Source organism: Salvelinus alpinus, chromosome 6 (genome assembly GCF_045679555.1).
Source record: "Salvelinus alpinus chromosome 6, SLU_Salpinus.1, whole genome shotgun sequence".
Taxonomy (NCBI): Eukaryota; Metazoa; Chordata; class Actinopteri; order Salmoniformes; family Salmonidae; genus Salvelinus; species Salvelinus alpinus.
The window spans coordinates 56660878-56681428 of NC_092091.1; the positions used below are offsets into that span (position 1 = coordinate 56660878).

Below are 20551 nucleotides of genomic sequence, written 5' to 3' on the forward strand. Positions count from 1 at the left end.
TCGCATTTTTATGTAACAAACGGGTGTACACCTGTACGTTGCCAAGTCTCTACTGGCTCATAAACTAGAGACACATTGTAGGCTACAGCTATGGCTAAACACATTTTTTAAATACGTTTATAATAACCGGCATACATTGTATGCCGACCATCTAGCCTACAATGTCGGTCCAACACCCTGAAAGAGAGGACGACGTCGAAGAAAGAAAAGGATTCTTCATCGAACCAGAATACGACTGGGACGAGGAGCAGGACAATGTAGACCACCACACACTTATTTTACAAAAAGCCGATGCACTGGCATCAGAAAACCGTCTCAAAGAAGCCATCGATGTTTACTCGATGGCTTTGAGATATGGTTCTGTAGGGCCGGAGCAGATGAGCACTTTAGTGGATTGTATTCTGCGCAACTTCAAGAGAAAACTGGGAAAGGATGAGGCGCCTTCGGAACGAACGCTACATATTCTGGATAACGCCGGGGAGGAGGATGTTTTTGACTGCCCGAATTGTCATAGATTTCTAAGCGAGCCCGTGACTATCGGCTGTGGACATTCGTACTGTAAAAGATGTTTACAACACCAGCTGCTCTCCAAATGCAAGCTGTGTAGCGAGGTAGGAGACAGGCCGACGGAGCTTAAAACGAATGTGATTCTATTCGGACTTTTGGAAAAGTGGTTTCCCGAGGAGCTGAAAAGGTCTAGAGCTATTAGTGAAATTGAAGACCTGTCTAGAAGGAAACATTTCGAGGAGGCCGTATCACTAGCGACAGATATGATTGAATCTGGTGAGTGGGGGCAGGAAAGGCTTGTGGATACCACTTCCCATCCTTGTTTTGTATGCTATGATGAGACATTTAGGATATCTGTCAAAGCATGAAAACAGAGTGTTATTTTAGTCATTCCCTGTTACTGTTTCTGGTATTTATTATCAAAGAGTAGGGAAGGGGAGTTCCACTGACCAATTTTGACATGTGTTTGACTGTAGCTTTTTTGGCAGCGTTTACAGGAAGCCCAATTCTGATATTTTTTTCACAAATTTATCTTTTGACCGATTAGATCTGAAAAATATCTGATGTGGTTGGTCAAACGACCAATTAGTGGAAAACATCAGAATTGGGCTGCCTGCGTGAACGCAGCCTTTGTGCCACTGATGTAACCCTCGTGCCACCCTGTTACGACATTTCTTAAAATGGGCATGCGCACAAGCAGCGAGTTTCATAAGGCAGGTCGTGACACAGTGGAACGTTTTGTAACTAAGTAGCGGGGGATGGGTTTGCCAAACATTAATGTTATAACGTTTGGTCCCTTCTCAAAGTCCGAAAAAGACACAAAAAAAGGCTAAATGTGCTGCCCAATCAAGGCATGGCGGTGCAGTTCACGTGATGGCATTTTTACGTAACAAACGGGTGTATACCTGTGTGTTGCCAAGTCTCTACTGGTACATAAGACACTAAAAAGTCAAAATACAGAGAGTGTCAATGCAAATATTGCGAAGGCAATAAAAAGTGACAACACGGAAGTCTATAGTTATTGCTGTAGGCTGTGTCTAGATTCCTTCAATTATTAGATGAGGTTTTAATGACACCAGACATACAATTAGAGACTTAAAAAAGAAATACCTAAGAGAGTCCTGAAACTTGTCATTCTGTCTCCTGTGGGTAATACTGAGCGGTTAACCAACATTTCGCTTATTTTTCGGTTTTTAAACAACTTATTGACCGACATCTGTTAAATTATCTGAATTCCATATTTTATTTTATTTTCTTCTGTGAGCTCAGTGCTGTTTCTTTAGAGAAATCACATCAAGCCCAAACTGTATGATGTAGGTCCAGTAGGGAGTTGTAGTCTACACCAGGCCATTATTTGACATAGTTTAGTGCAGAAAACATAATAATTAAGAACAAATGACCATAATCCATTGCTCGCCTACTTGTCCAGCCATTGTTTCTTCAGCTGCATTAACACAGGCAGCCCAATTCTGATATTTTCTTTTGCTAATTGTTATTTTGACCAATCAGAGCAGCTCTTAAAAAGCTCTCAATGTGAAAAGATCTGATGTGATTGGTCAAAAGACCAATTAGTGGAAAGAATATCAGAATTGGCTGCCTGTGTAAACGCAGCCTTCTAGGCCTGCTATGTTAGGTTAGTGTGGGGGCAGACACGAGAGAAGACAGAAGAATGCGCTATCGAGAAGGATAGAGACCAGTTGCTTCACGAGGTATGAATGAAATGAAGACTTGAATTAAATAATAAAGTCATCAAATGAAACAAAATCAATATACACAACAACTTAAATATTTTATTAAAGTAATGTGAGTAAATTATGGTTAATAATTGATAACTAGTAATGGGCAGTCACTAACATCATGGGACTTCATTTTTATTCTGTGTTGTTACAGCATTCAACCAACATAATGCATAGTGCATTTAATGTAAAAAATAATAATTGAAACCAAAATGAAAAAAAATTGATTATTTTGTAACAATCGAACCAAAACCGAACCGACCTCAAAATCTCACCATGACAGCCTTGTTTGATGGTTCAGCTTCTCGGAAAGCAATTTATTCCTGGAAAATAAGTCTGAAATCGATCAGGTCAACAGTTACAGATACTAACCAAGGCAATGCTCTCCGTAATGTGAAGGCCTACTCAGGAATTCTAATGGCACCTATGTACTGTAGATGCGTGTTATTACATCGAGTAGTATGCTTTGCACAATAACATGCTAAATGTAGCCCTAGCGCGTCATGTAAATACTTATTGAACGATAAGAGCGAGAACGTTGAGAAAAAAATGTGTCTAACAATCTCTTGTAATGTTGTTGACCTCACAATTAGAACAAAATATGCAGAAGCTGTTTCTTCAGAAGACATTTATTTGTATATATAAAAAAAGTAAATGCTAAAGAGTAATAAAGTCATCCGTTCTAAGCCATGCTAAACTGGTGTATGTTTATACATTTAAAAAGGGGGTGTTCTGGATTTTCTAGAACCTGACTTGCCATTGCTAAAAATACGAAGATTTCTGCCCATGCAAGATCCGCTAGCCTACCTCCTTTCAGCTACTGCTCAGTCACTCCGTGACTCCGCTGCCGCTTGTAAACAAAATAGTTTGAATAAACATAGTTCTTTGACTGTAAAAAAATAACAACAAAAAAACACTATATACTATTGTAGACATAAGCACAACAGAAGCTAGAGCCTGCACCGCTTATCAAACAAGCAAGACACAGACAGGCAGTCATTACACACATTGGCTAAACAGGAAGCAGGCCGCTGGCTATATGGCAGCATAACTATAAAGATTACACCATCACACATAATGCTAAATTTTTTCCCCCAGTGCAATGTGTAGACTGCGTCTTGCCTGTGCTACGCTAATATCCATTACAACAGAATGAGAAGGTTGTAATGTAGCCTTCATATATATTTTTGGAAAGTTTGTTGAAATCGCAGCTGTCCAGAAATATTAGGCAGAGACAGCCTACATCACCATGTCGATCAAATTGGTTGAGGGTTCAGAAGAGGGTAAGTAAAGAGAGAACCGCGAATGTGTGTGTAAAATAACACGTGCAGAACGGGATTCGCATCTTTGGATTTGAGAAATACGTTTCCAGAGAGGCAGGGGCGGGGTGCAAAAACTCCCTATTCATAGCCTCAGCCATATTATAAGGTCACCTCCAAGACCTTTGCCCCTCTGTCACTGAAGATGACTCATCAAACTGCACAGGCTCCCCTCTCTCTTGACATTAAACTGATCTCACTTATTAATGAAGGGGTTACAAATTATATATTGCCCAATAATAAATATATGAGCACTTATTTCATATAACTGTAGCCTAAAGCTACTTTCTTAGATTTGAGTCTAAATGAGTGCAAAAAAACATTGTTTGGTGTAGAGGTGGAAAGTTATGCCCTTATCTTTCAACATTGTTTCATGTGGAAATGTTGGCAACTGTGAGACACGGTAGCAAATGTAAGAGCCCATAGCCAGTGTGGCATTTTGGGTCAGCTAAGGACTTCGCTGAGGTGACTTTGGTTTTGGGGCCCAGACTTGTGTCACAGTTGCAGTGCCAACGCTGGTGGCACAGTCGGTCACCGCCACAGAGCGGCAAGAACCAGACTAGAGGTGCCACCGCTATGACATCACTGTATCTGTCTGAGACTTGGGGAGCGAGCCAAGCCTGAAGCACATAAGCTAATATGGAGTAATCCCCCATCAGGTGAAGTGAATCACACTATCTCATTATCTGTCTTTTTCCCCCCATACAACGGAAAACCCACCGGGGTGCATCTCAATAGTCTAAAGGGGCTTAGTTTTCTTGACCTTGTGCTTGATCTGTACTGATCTACAAAGGCATTTTAGGTTAAAGCAAACCAGACAGTGTCTCCTATCCAGGGGTCATGCTGGACAGGAGACAGTGTGGGTGAAGGAAAGGAGACCGGGAGAGGAAGCCACTTTGAACTATGGAGATGTAACCCTTGTGCGTTTTGTAGACATGTCACCTCTAGCCGCAGGCTCAGAATCACAGAGGCCCATCTTGGACCGCGAACAAGATGCCACAGTGTGTCTCTTTGTCTTGCCAGCGACGCACATGATTTTGAACATTCATCATAGAAGACCAAATAGCCCTAGTCTATGACCTCAGCTGAAAGCTGGGAAGCTTAACCTGGTCTACAGTGTTTTCCCTCTATTCATTTAGCTGCCACACAACAACAACAACAAAAAGTACAATTATTTATTTATATATAAACAGTATATTAGTATATTTAGAAAACACTCTTCGGGGTGTAGAAACGCTTTCAGTGTAAACGTAAATGATATGTATGTAGAACATATATGTATGTATGTAGAAAGTATGTAAAGTATGTAGAACATATAATTGACCTACATACTTGTTTTGTAATGTAATCTTTGAGAATGAGAAATCACCAAATGAATGCTACGACAGTCAGGTTTAATCGGACATTTCCAAAACGTTGAATTTAGGAGTATTTTTGGCATGGCTGGATTACTGACAGGCTACGTAGGTTATATGCCCAGGGGCACTGATTGCGGTCCCTGTTCATTTAAAAAATAATAATGTTTGAGCATAAGAACACAGAAATAGCCTTGGCAAAATGCATAGAATTGCAGGAAATTAGCTTTCACACTGCAGAAGTTTCTCTCATTTATAGAATTGCAGGATGCTTCTCTCTGCCGCCACTTCCAGACTGATTTAAGACCTTCTGGACCAATTTCATGCCTTGGATCATTAACTAGAACTACTCTTTGACAGGATTGCCACGGTCTTCACAGGCCCCCAGTGTGCGGTCTGGAGTGTGAAGTCACGAGCTCTGCTGGTTGGCTACTGCGTAGCAACCTAGTGGTGCCAAAAACCCTGGTCTGCACTAGAAAGCCTATGTAAATTAAGATCGCTAGAACAGACTCTTTTATTTTTATTTTTTTTGATGCCCATTTTGGGCTCTAAAATGTGTTTATTATGATCTAGTTCGATCCCCGCGGTAAATTCTTTCAAAGTTTGCTACCAATCGAGATATTTAATTAAATAGTGATCGCACCCTGATGCACGCTCATTGCACGTGGTATTCACGTGGTATCCGGTATTGACGCCGACGTCATCTAGCAGCGTTGGGTTGACTCTCTCAGGTAGGATGAAAACGACTACATCGACCATCATCCTTTGCTAGTCACGGCCACTTTGACCATGATCCTAAGACATTTTTTGGTGCCATTCAGCTCCATTCTGCAATATGGGGCGCTTCAAATTCAAATATTTCCGGCTTCATGCGCCATCATGAGTTTTCCGTGCGAATATGTGGATGACGTACAGTTAATTCGGAAAGTATTCAGACGCCTTCACTTTTTGCACATTTTGTTACGTTACAGCCTTAATCTAAATGGATTCAATCTACACACAATACCCCATAATGACAAAGCGAATACATGTTTTTAGAAATGTTTGCAAATTTATTGAAACTTAAAAAAAAAAAAAAATGCCTTATACATTACTATTTAGACCCTTTGCTTTGAGACTCGAAATTGAGCTCACGTAATTTGGAAAAGCACAGACCTTTCTATATAAGGTCCCACAGTTGACAGTGCATGTCAGAGCAAAAACCAAGCCATGAGGTCAAAGGAATTGTCTGTAGAGGTGAGAGACAGGATTGTGTCAAGGGACAGATCTTGGGAAGGGTACCAAAACATTTCTGCAGCATTGAAGGTCCCCAAGAACACTGTGGCCTCCATCATTCTTAAATGGAAGAAGTTTGGAACCACCAAGAAAGACTCTTCCTAGAGCTGGGCGCCTGGCCAAACTGAGCAATCGGGGGAGAAGTGCCTTGGACAGGGAGGTGACCAAGAACCCAATGGTCACTCTGACAGAGCTACTGAGTTCCTCTGTGGAGATTGGGGAACCTTCTAGAAGGACAACCATCTCTGCAGCACTCCACCAATCAGGCCTTTACGGTTGAGTGGCCAGACGGAAGCCACTCCTCAGTAAAATACACATGATATTCTGCTTGGAGTTTGCCAAAAGGACTCTCAGACCATGAGAAACAAGGTTCTCTGGTCTGATGGAATCTTTGGCCTGAATGCCAAGCGTCACATCTGGAGAAAACCAGGAACTGCACACCTGGCCAATACCCTCCCTACGGTGAAGCATGGTGGTGGCAGCATCATGCTGTGGTGATGTTTTTCAGCGGCAGGGACTGGGAGACCAGTCAGGATCGAGGGAAAGATGAACGGAGTAAAGTACAGAGAGATCCTTGATGAAAACCTGATCCAGTGCGCTCAGGACCTCAGAATGGGGCGAAGGTTCACCTTCCAATACGACAACGACCCTAAGCACACAGCCAAGACAACGCAGGAATGGCTTCGGGACAAGTCTCAATGCCCTTGAGTGGCCCAGCCAGAGCCCGGACTTGAACCTGATCGACTATCTCTGAAGAGACCAGAAAATAGCTGTGCAGCGACGCACTCCATCCAACCTGACAGAGCTTGAGAGCATCTGCAGACAAGAATGGGAGAAACTCCCCACATAACGGTGTGCCAAGCTTGTAGTGTCATACCTAAGAAGACTCGAGGCTGTAATCACTGCCAAAGGTGCTTCAACAAAGTACTGTGTAAAGGGTCTGAATAGTTATGTAAATGTCAGATTTCTGCTTTTCATTTTATAAATAACAAAAATGTCTTAACCTGTTTTTGCTTTGTCATTATGGGGTACTTTGTGTAGATTGATGAGGGGGGAAAAATAGAATAATCAATTTTAGAATAAGGCTGTAACGTAACAAAATGTGAAAAAAATGAAGGGCTCTGAATACTTTCCGAATGCATTGTAAGTGCTATTTACATTTAAGTCATTTAGCAGACGCTCTTATCCAGAGCAACTTACAAATTGGAAAGTTCATACATATTCATCCTGGTCCCCCCGTGGGGAATGAACCCACAATCCTGGCGTTGCAAGCGCCATGCTCTACCAACTGAGCCACACGGGACCACTATCTACTGGTTTTAATGTCTATGGGTCTTCATGTCATGTGTTTGACATGGAATCCTTCTATGCATGTAGCCTAAGCTTTCATTCCGTCATAATTTGCTATTATGTTGAATGTATGTTTTTCTCATGACACGGATATTTCGCCCTAGCGTTATGGTCATCTTCGGTGACAGATCAAAAAATATTTTGAAATTGGGCTTTGTCTGAAATTTAAAACTTTTCAATTTTTTAAATCAAATTATTTGTCTCTGCTCTCCTCCTTTATCCTTCCCTCCTTTTTTCCCAGATCCTAGGGATGAGGCAGTGCGGTGGTCACGTGTCAAGGCCTACACCGGGCTCCAGCAGTACCGATTGGCCCTGGAGGACGCTGAACTCTGTCTTAGCTCCACCCACTCTGCAGAGGTAGGTTACTGGACCAATGGGGCAAACTGTGTGTTGAGTTCAGTAGGCACAAGTGGAGAAAAAAAAAAGATTTAGGAAATTAAAAGAAATGTTGTTATCGGAGGTTTTAAGTTTGCTGAGGCCTACTTCATTCACTTGTCTGCTCCCCAGCACTATCATTATCCTTAGTACTTACCAGGCACCCTGTGGCACTTTTAAACAGGAAACTATAAGCCTATAGCTCCGGTTATATCCTCTACGCTTTACGACACCGTGTGATGCGTCATGGAGGGAAAGTGGAGGCTGATTAGAGGCTCAGTCAGGTGTTAGTAAGTCTAAACGTGTTAGCAGGGCCATCCTGAATACGAACCGGTAGGATATGTTTTAGGATGTCTTATCGCTAGAAACAGCATTGTTCACTATCTCCTCTAATTTTATTTTTAAGTCTTGATAAATGATATAATATTACTGTATAACCTTCAATACCTTTAGAATTTTTTTCTGTTATCAAATGTTGATTTGTTTTTCCTATACATAACTTTTTTGATGGAGGGTTCAGAGCCTCTCATTTGGGAGTTGTGCATTTGTTTTTTTACACATTTGGTCACACTTTCTTTTCACTGTACCTTGAGCTATTTTAATGGTCCAAGGCAGATGTTTTTATCTTAATACCAAATCATTTCTGGGTTAAAAATTAAGAGCATTACTGTCACTGTTTTCAATTACAATGGTCAAAAATAATAAAAAAAATAGATAATTAGCAGCAATTTCACAAGCAAGAATTTTGCTAAGACTGGGAGTGGTCTGAGTGGGGAGGGGCTATTCTGAAAACTAGCTGTTATTTGCAGAGAGGTTTGGAACTCTCCTTTCTTATAGGTCTATTAACTAATTTACAACCTGGTGATGTCACCAGGCAGGCCAAAACTCCATCCCACCAAGTCTGAAATTTCAGGTGGTCTTTTCAAACAGCTCTTACTCTCAAAGGGCAATATCATAATTTTCATAATTTCACAGTATTATTCCATCCTCATAGTGTGGAGATATACAGGGATTTTGTAAGATTCTTGTTGAAATGAAACAGACAGAGGCCAGTCTACAATAGTCCGAATGTTTATTTACGAGAGCTTTGCTAATCATTTCCTGTACATTGGTTTATATACCTCACATTTCGTCATAAATGTCCCTCCTCTCCGAGACAATGACAATATAGTTCACAAGTCTTCCCCTACTCATCCATTGTCTGCCACCTGTTATACAATCTACTACAAGCCCAAGGTCTCTCCCCTCCCTGGGTGGGGACAGAATGTCCTGAAAGGAACACAGTAGTACAGCTTGTCTGTCGATAGCTCCTCTTATCTCATACATCGTCTCACACTTGCACCCTGCTTACATACTAAAAAGGAACAAATAATCCTTGTTCAAATTCTGACTTAAACTACACACATCAGATTTATAGATTTATGATTCTAATAAATGGCATACAATCATACAGCGACAGGGTAGAATTCTGTTAGTTAGAGTTCTACGTTAAATGTATACATCATTTAGTCATTATTCATAAAATTCATAACATTATCCCAGCCATGAAAGCTGCCAGAGCACGTGAGGAAATTGCTTACATCTGCTATGACAGGCTCATTGTCCACCCTCCCTCCCAGAAGCCTGGAAGGGATGAGAGAGCCAAGCCTATGGGTTTGCAGCTTCAACCCCTCAGCACACACACACCAATTGATCAATGGAGTGCTGAATGTATATATTTATTCTCTTGTTTTGTTTGCTCTCTTTCATTATTATATTATCTCTGATAAGCTACCCAGGAAAGGGATGAAAATAGCCCATATTAATATATGTAGCCTTAGAAATAAGGTTCATGAAATCAATAACTTGCTAACATCAGACAGCATTCCTATATTAGCCATTTCTGAGACTCACTTAGATACTTCATTTCATGATACAGCAGTAGCAATACAAGGATATAACATCTATAGAAGAGACACTTATGGGGGAAGTATTGCTCTATATATTCAGAGCCATATCCCTGTAATGCTTAGAGAAGATCTTATGTCAAGTGTTATTGAAGTGTTGTGGTTGCAGGTTCACTTGGCACATCAAAAGCCTTTTCTTGCTGTAGGCCACCAAGTTCTAACAGTCAGTATCTAAATAATATGTGTGAAATACTTGATAGGGTATGTGATGTAAACAAAGAGGTCTACTTTCTTGGGGACCTGAATATTGACTGGTTTTCATCAAGCTGTCTGCTCAAGAGGAAGCTTCTCACTGTAACCAGTGCCTGTAATCTGGTTCAGGTTGTTAATCAGGGTGTTTACAAACACTACAGGGACAAGATCATCCACATGTATCGATCACATTTTTACTAATACTGTAAAACTTTGTTTCTAAAGCCTTATCCGTACCCATTGGATGCAGTGATCACAATATAGTGGCTATATCCAGGAAAGCCAACGTTCCAAAAGCTGGGCCTAAAATAGTGTATAAGAGATCATACAAAATATTTTGCTGTGACTCTTATGTGGATGATGTTAAACATATTTGTAGGTCTGATGTGATTAATAAGGAGCATCCAGACACGGCACTTGATGGATTTATGAAATTGCTTCTTCCAATTATTGATAAATGTGCACCTGTTAAGAAACTGACTGTTAGAACTGTTAAGGCTCCATGGAATGATGAGGTATTGAAAAACTGTAATGGTTGAAAGAGATGGCGCAAAAGAAGTGGCTAACAAGTCTGGCCAAACATCTGACTTACTGCAAATTGAGAAATTATGTGACTAAACTCAACATAAACAAGAAACTGTATTATGAAGCCAAGATCAATGATATAAAGAATGATGGGAAAAAACTTTGGAGTACTTTAAATGAAATTATGGGCAGAAAGACAAATTCAACCCCATCTTTTATTGAATCAGATGGCTTATTCCTCACAAAACCATTTGATGTTGCCAATTATTTTAATGATTACTTCATTGGTAAAGTGGGCACACTTAGGCAGGAAATGCCAACAATGAACAGTGAGCCATCGTATTCATGCATAAAAAAAAACTAATAATGAAAGAAAAGCATTGTAAGTTTGAATTTGTAAAGTTAGTGTGGGAGATGTGGGGAAATGATTGTTATCGATCAATAATGACAAACCTCCTGCCATTGACAACTTCGATTGAAAGCTACTTAGGATGGTAGCTGACTCTATAGCCACTCCTATCTGTCATATCTTTAATATGAGCCTAGAGGAAAATATTTGTCCTCTGGCCTGGAGTAATTCTGCTACCCAAGCGGCCTTTACTGGTTCTATGCTGTCAGCTCTTTACTTAATAATTCATTTATTTTATTTATTTATTCAATCTTTATTAAACTAGGCAAGTCAGTTAAGAACAAATTCTTATTTACGATGATGGCCTAACAAAAGGCAAAAGGCCTCCTGCGGGGATGGGGGCTGGGATTAAAAACAAATAAAATAAAAATATAGGACAAAACACATATCACGACAAGAGAGACAACACTACATAAAGAGAGACCTAAGACGACAACATAGCATGGCAGCAGGCCATGACAACACAGCATGGTAGCAACACAACATGGTAGCAACATGACAGCAGCACAACATGGTAGCTGCACAACTCTTAGCACGACATGGCAGCAGCACAACGCTTAGCAATCTGTTGGAAGAAATTGAACAAATACAATGTTTTTTTCTTTCTAAACAAATTAACAACAGACTTTCAGCATGCTTATAGAGAAGGGTACTCAACATGTACTGCACTCACACAATTGACTGATGACTGGTTGAAAGAAATTGATAATAAGACGATTGTGGGACCTGTACTGTTAGATTTCAGTGCGGCCTTTGATATTATTGACCAAACTGATGCGTTATGGCTTTTCAACCTCTGCCATATCATGGATTCAGAGCTATCTGTCTAATAGAACTCAAAGGGTTTTCTTTAATGGAAGCTTCTCTAATGTCAAATATGTAAAGTGTGGTGTACCGCAGGGCAGCTCTCTAGGCCCTCTACTCTTTTCTATTTTTACCAATGACCTGCCACTGGCATTAAACAAAGCCTGTGTGTCCATGTGTGCTGATGATTCAACCATATACGCAACAGCAACCACAGCTAACGAAGTCACTGAAACCTTTAACAAAGAGTTGCAGTCAGTTTTGGAATGGGTGGCCAGTAATAAACTGGACCTGAACATCTCTAAAAGTAAGAGCATTGTATTTGGTACAAATCATCCTCTAAGTTCTAGACCTCAGCTGAATCTGGTAATGAATGGTGTGACTGTTAAACAAGTTGAGGAGACTAAGTTACTTGGTGCTACCTTAGATTGTGAACTGTCATGGTCAAAACCTATAGATTTAATGGTTGTAAAGATGGGGAGAGGTCTGTCCATAATAAAGAGATGCTCTGCTTTTTTGACACCACATTTCAAAAAAGCAAGTCCTGCAGGCTCTAGTTTTATCTTATCTTGATCATTGTCCAGTCGTGTGGTCGAGTGCTGCAAGGAAAGACCTAGTTAAGCTGCAGCTGGCCCAGAACAAAGTGGCACATCTGGCTCTTCATTGTCATCAGAGGGCTGGTATAAATACTATGCATGCCAGTCTCTCTTGGCTAAGAGTTGAGGAGAGACTGACTGCATCACTTCTTCTTTTTATAAGAAACATTAATGTGTTGAAAATCCCAAATTGTTTGCATAGTCAACTTACACACAGCTCTGACACACACACACTTACCCCACCAGACATGCAACCAGAACAAATTCAAGAAAGCGCACAGTATTATATTGAACCCCATTATTGCATGGAACTCCGTTCCATCTCATATTGCTCAAGTGAATGGCAAACCTGGTTTAAAAAAAACAGATATAGCAACACCTCACAGAAACAAAGCCTCTCCCCTATTTGACCTGGATAGTTTGTGTGTATGTATTGATATTGTGCCTTTTTAAAATATGTTTTTTTAATTGATGTAGTTCTGTCCTTAAGCTGTTCTTGTCTATAATGTTCTGTATTATGTCATGTTTAGTGTTTTGTGTGGACCCAAGGAAGAGTAGCTGCTGCTTTTACAACAGCTAATGGGGATCCTAGTAAAATACCAAATTCTCTCTCTCTCTCTCTCTCTCTCATTTTCTCTAGCGGTTCACCCTCTGACTGTAGTTCAATTACAGTATCTTCCAGTTGAAATGCAGCGACATAAACCTATCTCCCAGAGTCTCCACTGGAAGTCTTACACTCTTTATAACCCTGTCCCCGTCCCTCTCTCTCTCTCCCAGGGTTTCTACTGGAAGGCCAAGGTGCTCCAGGACATGGGCCAGGTGGACGACTCGCTGCAGGTTTTCCTCCACTGTCTGGCCCTGGACGAGGACTTCACCCTGGCAAAACGAGAGGTGGAAATGGTGAGAGAAGGAGTTGGGAGGGAGAGTGATGTTGTTGTTGAACTCATTTGCTTTGGCAATGATGGTTAAGTCCCCTTACTCTTCCTGGAAGCTTTGGGACTTGCCATGAGTGAAAGGAGATATTGTATCTTCTCAATGTCTTTCTTTTCTTTGTGAAGAGTTTGCTTTGTGAAGAGTTTGCTAGGAGCGTTTGACCCCTTAGCGCCATAGTCCGTTTCATAAGAAGCCAGTTGCTCTCTGAGTACCCCCTTTTGTCTTACTTAAGCCATGCGTTTCCCGGTACAGATTTGCTTACCATCCATGAAAAGGAACACTGTGTGCCTTCCTTTGCTGATAGCCTCACATCGGCTAGCTAGGTTATTATCCTTAGCATCGGTCTAATGGAATCAAGCCCTTAGGCGCTTGCGTGAGAGATGGAACATATCGGGCTGACAGCGGCCTTAATAACAAAATCACATTATTTATAGAGAAAAGCGACTGTTTTTGCGGGTGACGGAAAATGCAGTGACTATGATGCACTGTGAGTTTTGCTTCCATGATGAATCACCTGTCAGACTTAGTTGAAGTTCAGAGCGCAGTAAAGCGTGTTTCTTGTTTTTGTTGACACCCTGTTGAAAAAGGTTGGAATGGGCATAGTTAGGCCTATCCATCGCTTTGCTACTCTTTTTGGTTACACTTTATTGTCCTATTACCACTTGTATCTATTTGGTACGTGCTATAAAAGTACTTGGTAACAGTTGGGACTTTACGTTATTTGTTACAATTGAAGCGCCACGACGAAGAAGGAAGTCTCGGGTAGTAATCAATTATGCTATATTCACTAATTAACATAGTGTCTCAGTTAAAATAAAGCGTAAAAAATATTTTCCTTCCTCCCTCAACGTCACATCCCGACTTAGACTCCCATGTTTTTGAAGCTTTGACCGAAGGCTGTGTTTCATGCAGTTTCTGTAACCAAATGACATACGTTTACTTTCAAGTGAGTCGGCCCTCGTGAATCTCCCCTCCTGTAATGACACAAACCGCATTAGACAAAATCTTCATCCCAAATGGCACCCTATTCCCTGTATAGGACATGACGTTTGACCAGAGACCTACGTCGTGCGCTATGTAGGGAATAGGGTGTAATTTGGGACTGAGACGAAGTACTGTTATGTAAGCCAGAGACACTGTGGACCGTTGTCCGATCTCAATCGCCGACAGGGTTTTCCGAGGCTATGTGAAACGTCAGGGTAGTACTCTGGCGGAGTGACAGGAAGTAGGCCAGTGTTACTTTGATCGTGTCGTTGATCGTGTGGCTTTGCGTTCTTGTTGTTTCACTCTTGAGGAAGAGCTTTGTTTGGTTGAGTTGTCGAATGCGAATGGCTTCTCTCTCTGCTCAGGAAGGGTACCGTCTGCAACCTGCTCTCGAGGTTTGATTGACAAGAGCTATGTGGGATTGTCTGTGGAATGTTTGTGCCTGTGTGCCTGAGCGAAGGTGTGTTTTGTGTTTTCTTGAACTCCTCTAACACGGTGAGTAGCCTATATCATAAGGTGCTACAAAAATTGGGCTTAATACATCTCCTTTTAAATGCCGACGTAAACACAAATTCCCCATCTTGTGATCCTGGATGGGCCCCAGGTTAGCAGATACAAAGGTTGGCCGTTCCGGGAGTAACGGGGGAATGGATGAGGATTAGATGGATTTAAAGCGATTGGAACGGGGCCCGGCGGGTTCGTCAGCATCTAATAACATGTGATGGACTGAGAGAGCGAAAGAAAGGTGAACCACAGAAGAGGAGGAGAATAACAGTGATACATATATAGGACGAGAGGGATTGGGTGGAGGTAGAGTGACAGAGCGGGTGCAACAACCGACACACATTTATGTTCGACAAGTGAACCCGACTGCAGATTGAAACTTTTTGTTTTTGTTTTTGACATCAATCTTGTTATTGTGAAGCCAAACGCCACATTTCCACATTGTCTGGACAAGTAAGTTTTTCTACGTCTAAACCCACGTTGGTGCCAGTGGTCACTCCCAGTCTTGGCCAGCCAATTTACTGCATTGCGGTCTAGTCGGGGGACACATGCTTGGCATAGCCTAGCTCCCCCCCCCCCTACTGCTTCAAGACCTTAAACTTAGCCCCTAACTACATCTCTGTCGGACTGGAGAGGGCATTCCTAGAAAGAGAATGGCCCTTGCCTCACGTCTTATGTCCCCTGCTCTGTACTGTGTAGTGTTAGTGTGACTCAGTCAGGATGCTGTGTTACTTTGTTATATTATTATTGTACTATTACCTTCTTCTCGAACTTGGCTTCTAATCCACTATTTTGGGGATTTTCTTTATACACTGTTCATGTGAATCTGTCATGATATCGTGTTACAAGTTCCTTGTGATCTGGGCTCCTATTCCTCCATTTTTGTCCGATTCATCTATCCAGTTGCACTGCTCCGATGGCTAACGCAATGTGTACCACAGATACTGTGCGACCTGCTGTCTCCGGCCGGCGAGAACGTGAAGGTGGGCCTGAGGGAGACGGCGCAGAGCACATCGCCTCACCTGCGTAGTAAAGTTGTGGTAGCGGACGCCCAGGCCAGAGCCCAACAGCATCAGGCCAAAGCCAAACACCCTGCCCTGCACCAAGTCCAGGCCCGCACTTCCTTGGCACACGCCAGCCCCGTCGCACAACACGAGGTACGCTAACTGGTGTGCTTGATACAGCCCTGAATCACTAGGGTGGCCTTAAAAGTTTCCAAAGTCAATTATGTTTTGATATTTGTTTGGTGTTTGTTCATTTCAAATGCATCAACAATGTCTAACACTCCTTTTAACTTTTTTAAACTCTCTCTCTTTCTCACACTTCTCTTCCCCCTCCTCTCTTTCCGTCCAGAAGCCGGGTCGCTCCGGGAGCCTGGAGCGTTCGGGCCTCAGCCGCGATCACTCGATGCGAGCCCACGGGCCGGGCCTGGGTCTGGGCAGCTTGGATGAGGGTCTTAAACGTGTCTGCTCCGCACCCCAGCTGGGGGACCAGGGGAAAAGCGTGCTGCTGAAGAGGAAGCTGTCGGCCTCCGAGGGCGGACCCCACGTCGTCTACAGCCACGGGAGCAAGCATAAGAAACAAGGAGGTGGGAATCAAGACCGCTGCTAGTATGTCGTAATTAGAAAGGGAATAGTTAAACTCAGGGATCATCAACTAGTTTTCTCCTTTAGCGGATGGTCTGGGGGCCGGAACATAATTGCTAATAATCTGTAGACTGCAAATTGACCTCAAGAAGCCCGAACAGATATAATGTTTGACTGAAACATAATTATTTCAAACCTTGCTTCCATTTGTATATGATCAGATAACTTTGGGGGCGAAATAAAACCACCCACGGGCCAAATTCACCCTGCTGGCCGCCTGTTGGGGAACCCTGGTTTAGCTTGAGTGCTGGCTCTATATATTGTTTTAAATTGGATTATAAATCGGAGTCGCCACAGTATCAATTAGCAACGGTCCCATTAGCCATTGCCAGGTACCTTTGCTGTGTCTGTGTTTGTATGCGTACTTGGGTGTGTGAAGTGCTTGACGTCCTCCTGTGGCTTCCTCTGTAGGGGCCTGTGGTGCGTCGAGCCAGGGAGCCTCAGCGCGAGCTCACAGAGTCGTACCCAGGGACCTACTGGACCCCAACGACCTGGAGTGTTCCCTCTGCATTAGATTGTTCTACGAACCGGTGACCACGCCGTGCGGTCACACCTTCTGTAAGAACTGCCTGGAGCGCTGTCTGGACCACACACCCCAGTGCCCCCTCTGCAAGGAGAGCCTCAAAGAGGTCAGAGGAGACCACCACCAACCACGACTCGGCGCCTGCTTTTCTTAGAACTGGAAGGGAGTCCTTGGTTTCGCTAAGGGTTACATCTCAAATGGCGTCCTATTCCCTATATAGTGCACTACTTTTGATTGGCCCTGGTCAAAAGTAGTGCACTAAATAGGGGACATGGTGCCATTTGGGACAGTCCCTAAGACAATTAACTTGGGGAAGACCTCTTCTTAAAGGGCATGTCCTCAAAAAGAAAGCTTAACCTTAATCTTCCTTCCTTCCTTCTCTTGCTCTCTCATCCCCCCCTCAACCAGTACCTAGCAGCCAGGAAGTACACAGTCACCAGTGTGCTGGACCAAGTGATAAAGCAGTACCTGTCTGAGGAGCAGTCGGAACGGCAGAAGACTCACCTGGAGGAGACCCAAGAGCTCGCAGAGTGAGTTGTGCTCCTTACATAGAATTCACCTAGAATGTCCATTCTGGTAATTGTATTGCTATGGCTTCTGGCTTCTCTCTGAACCCTTTTCTCTCTTTCTCCCTGGTTGTCCTACTTAAAAATGTTTTTAATACAGCAGAGATCATGCAAAACACACACAGCAGACAGGTTCACCTAATGTTAGCACTGACTGTTAGATGGAATTCTATTGATATAGACTTTTACTTCGTCTTTGGAACGCACATGTCACCTTTGAATCACTTTAACTTGTGAGAGATGCTCGAGTGTCTCAGCATCATCTAACTCTCTCTCTCTCTCTCCGCAGCCTGATGAAGAATGTCCCCATCTTTGTGTGCACCATGGCCTACCCGACCGTGCCTTGCCCCCTGCACGTCTTCGAACCTCGCTACCGCCTCATGATCCGCCGCTGCATGGAGACCGGCACGCGCCAGTTTGGGATGTGCATCAACGACGCTCAGAAAGGGTAGGAACAGTGGCGCGGTGGCGTCCGATACAAGCACCTGCTGACGTAGGCAAGCGTGCGCGCACATTGGCACGTAAACACTCACTCAAATGCGCGCGCACACACACACACCGTTCTGCTGCGCACTAATGCGTCACCTTCTGTCACCTCACCCTGGAGAACTAGTTAAAAGGCGAGAGAGAGAGAGGGAGGGGGCGGGGCCTGCGGAATTATGAAAATAGTAGCTAATAGGATTTTGACTGAATATATAAAATCAAATTTAACTTTGAAGCATCCTCCTGATGGAAATTGACGATTCAAAATATTTAAGGAGATTTAAGCTATACGCTAATATTTATGTGTTTCAAGATACCTTCTCTCAAATGAGTTGAATGCTGACGTTTGACTTGACTATGCAACGGCCCTGTGTAAGTTCACTTAAACAAAATAGGCCATTGACAAATCACTGCAATCGACTGCTTACAGTGAGCCAACACTTTTTTTCACAATACTACGAATTACTGTCTGATTTGACTATGCAGTGACCATATGCAATATATTTGTTCTCCTCTTTAGCTCAGTTGGTAGAGCGTGGCACTTGCCATGCCAGGATAGTTGGTTCGATTCTTGGGACCACCCTCACGTAAAATGTATACAGGCATGATTAAGTAGCTTTGTATAAAAGCGCCTGCTAAGTGTAATTATATATGCAACTGTAATTTAGCAATATAGACCATTGGCAAATCACCTTAAAATGACTATGTGATTACAACTATGTAAAATTCGGAATATTCCCGTTTCAGATTTGTGGAGTACGGCTGCATGCTGATCATCCGGAGCGTCCACTTCCTCCCGGACGGGCGTTCCGTGGTGGACACCATCGGAGGGAAGAGGTTCCGGGTGCTGACACGTGGGATGAAGGACGGGTACTGCATCGCCGACATCAAGTACCTGGAGGATACCAGGGTAAGAACCCATGTTCTCTTATCTGAAAATATTGGTTCGGATAAGAAGAAAAAATTGGCCATATATTTGGTTATATTTTTATTTGTAAAGAAAGGATCACAAAATAATCCTCTATTATACAGTAAAAAAACACAAATGGAGAGAAAATGATATTGAAATCCATTTTCCATAGGTGTGAATACCTTGATAATAAGACCCACTCACACCCGCTTACAAGTTTAGCACAGCTTGAATTAGCCTAATATTTTAATTTGAATAATCCACTTTTCATTTCATTATTCACCCTTTGATTTAGAAGGCCTCCTGTAAAAACGAAATTGTAGAGGCCGTCTATCTGATTATGGTAGTGTGGTGTTTTGGTGAATCCTACACTGCAATCTGTGCTTTCAAACCTAACGTCCCTCTTGTATGGTTAAAATCAATTGATTGATTGACAGGTGAGCGACGACGAGGAGCTGACACAGCTGCAGCAGCTCCACGACGCCGTTTACGAACAAGCGCGCACCTGGTTCCAGAACCTCAAGAACCGCTTCCGCAACCAGATCCTTCAGCACTTCGGGGCCATGCCCGAGAGAGAGCCCGACATCCAGGTAAGAGCTAAGACACAAACCGTACATTGTGTGTGTGTGTGTGTGTGTGTCCAGGTTTAAACTGACATACAGGTGAGCTAAGACACAAACCACATCCCATCATATAGTGTTTTTTCCCCCCTCTCCTTTTTCAGGATCATTCATTAGGGCTCACTGTAGCAAAATGTTTTGCAAAAGAGTATGAACATGATCGTTTCTTAATTGGACAAGTTCAGTTAGTCCCCTCCCTGTTTCAGGCTTTCTTCCATTTTGGTTCTTAAATGAATACGACCCAGGTTTACAAACAGGAAGTAGCTCCGTTAATGCCGTGTTAGAGAATGGTGTGGAGTGTCGCTCCCATAGAAACAGAATCTATTTCTATGCTTTCTCCACTGATCTAGAATAGATCATTGTGGGTAATTCTTAACTAATCCTCTGGAGGAAGGTGTCAACCCCTTATCCTCTACACTTACGTCACAGACACACACAGATATACAATTGGACGCGCAATATCCAATGGAGGCACAGCATTTTTCATGGAACATTTGGAATGGTACAGTTATATAATTGGGATAATGTGTGGCTGGACCCTGGCTATATATGGAGATACTAGGATTAATGATGAGTGTCTGGGGATGAACCATAGTTAAGAATAGATTACATTTCCACTGCGCGTGTGTGTGTGTTTCTATGAAGAAATGTTTTGTCATACCTGTGGTATATGGTCTAATATACCACGTCTTTCAACCAATCAGCATTCAGGGCTCGAACCACCCAGTTTATAATAACCAACATGTAACTCTGACACAGCAACATCCAATAAATGGCAGATTAGGTTCAAGCTGCTTAAGATGGACGCTAATTCACCACATCAGTCACTTTCTGAGATTCTTGGCTCAATTATAAGAACAGCCTATTTAAGATACCGACTCTCTAAATGTGTTACTACATCTTGTAAATCTAAAGTGTCTCCATTATATCTGTCTGATGTAAGGCATGTACTGAACTGCGGCTGACTCGCTAGCCTCTACTCTCAAGTTCCTT

General features: G+C 42.6%; 1 protein-coding gene across 2 annotated transcripts in view; it reads left to right on the forward strand.

Annotated features, from left to right (window-relative positions):
* Positions 1-20551, forward strand: part of LOC139578950 (LON peptidase N-terminal domain and RING finger protein 1-like) — a 23101-nt gene continuing 2550 nt past the window's right edge. The window contains exons 1-10 of one of the 2 annotated variants that reach the window (XM_071407104.1): positions 1-783; positions 7784-7899; positions 13167-13289; positions 15752-15967; positions 16164-16398; positions 16868-17085; positions 17388-17509; positions 17835-17993; positions 18776-18938; positions 19376-19528. In XM_071407104.1, coding sequence (XP_071263205.1) covers positions 162-783; positions 7784-7899; positions 13167-13289; positions 15752-15967; positions 16164-16398; positions 16868-17085; positions 17388-17509; positions 17835-17993; positions 18776-18938; positions 19376-19528 — 2127 coding nt within the window. In that variant the 5' untranslated portion in view covers positions 1-161. The remainder of the gene's footprint in view (positions 784-7783; positions 7900-13166; positions 13290-15751; positions 15968-16163; positions 16399-16867; positions 17086-17387; positions 17510-17834; positions 17994-18775; positions 18939-19375; positions 19529-20551) is intronic. The other variant, XM_071407105.1, reaches the window with a different exon arrangement.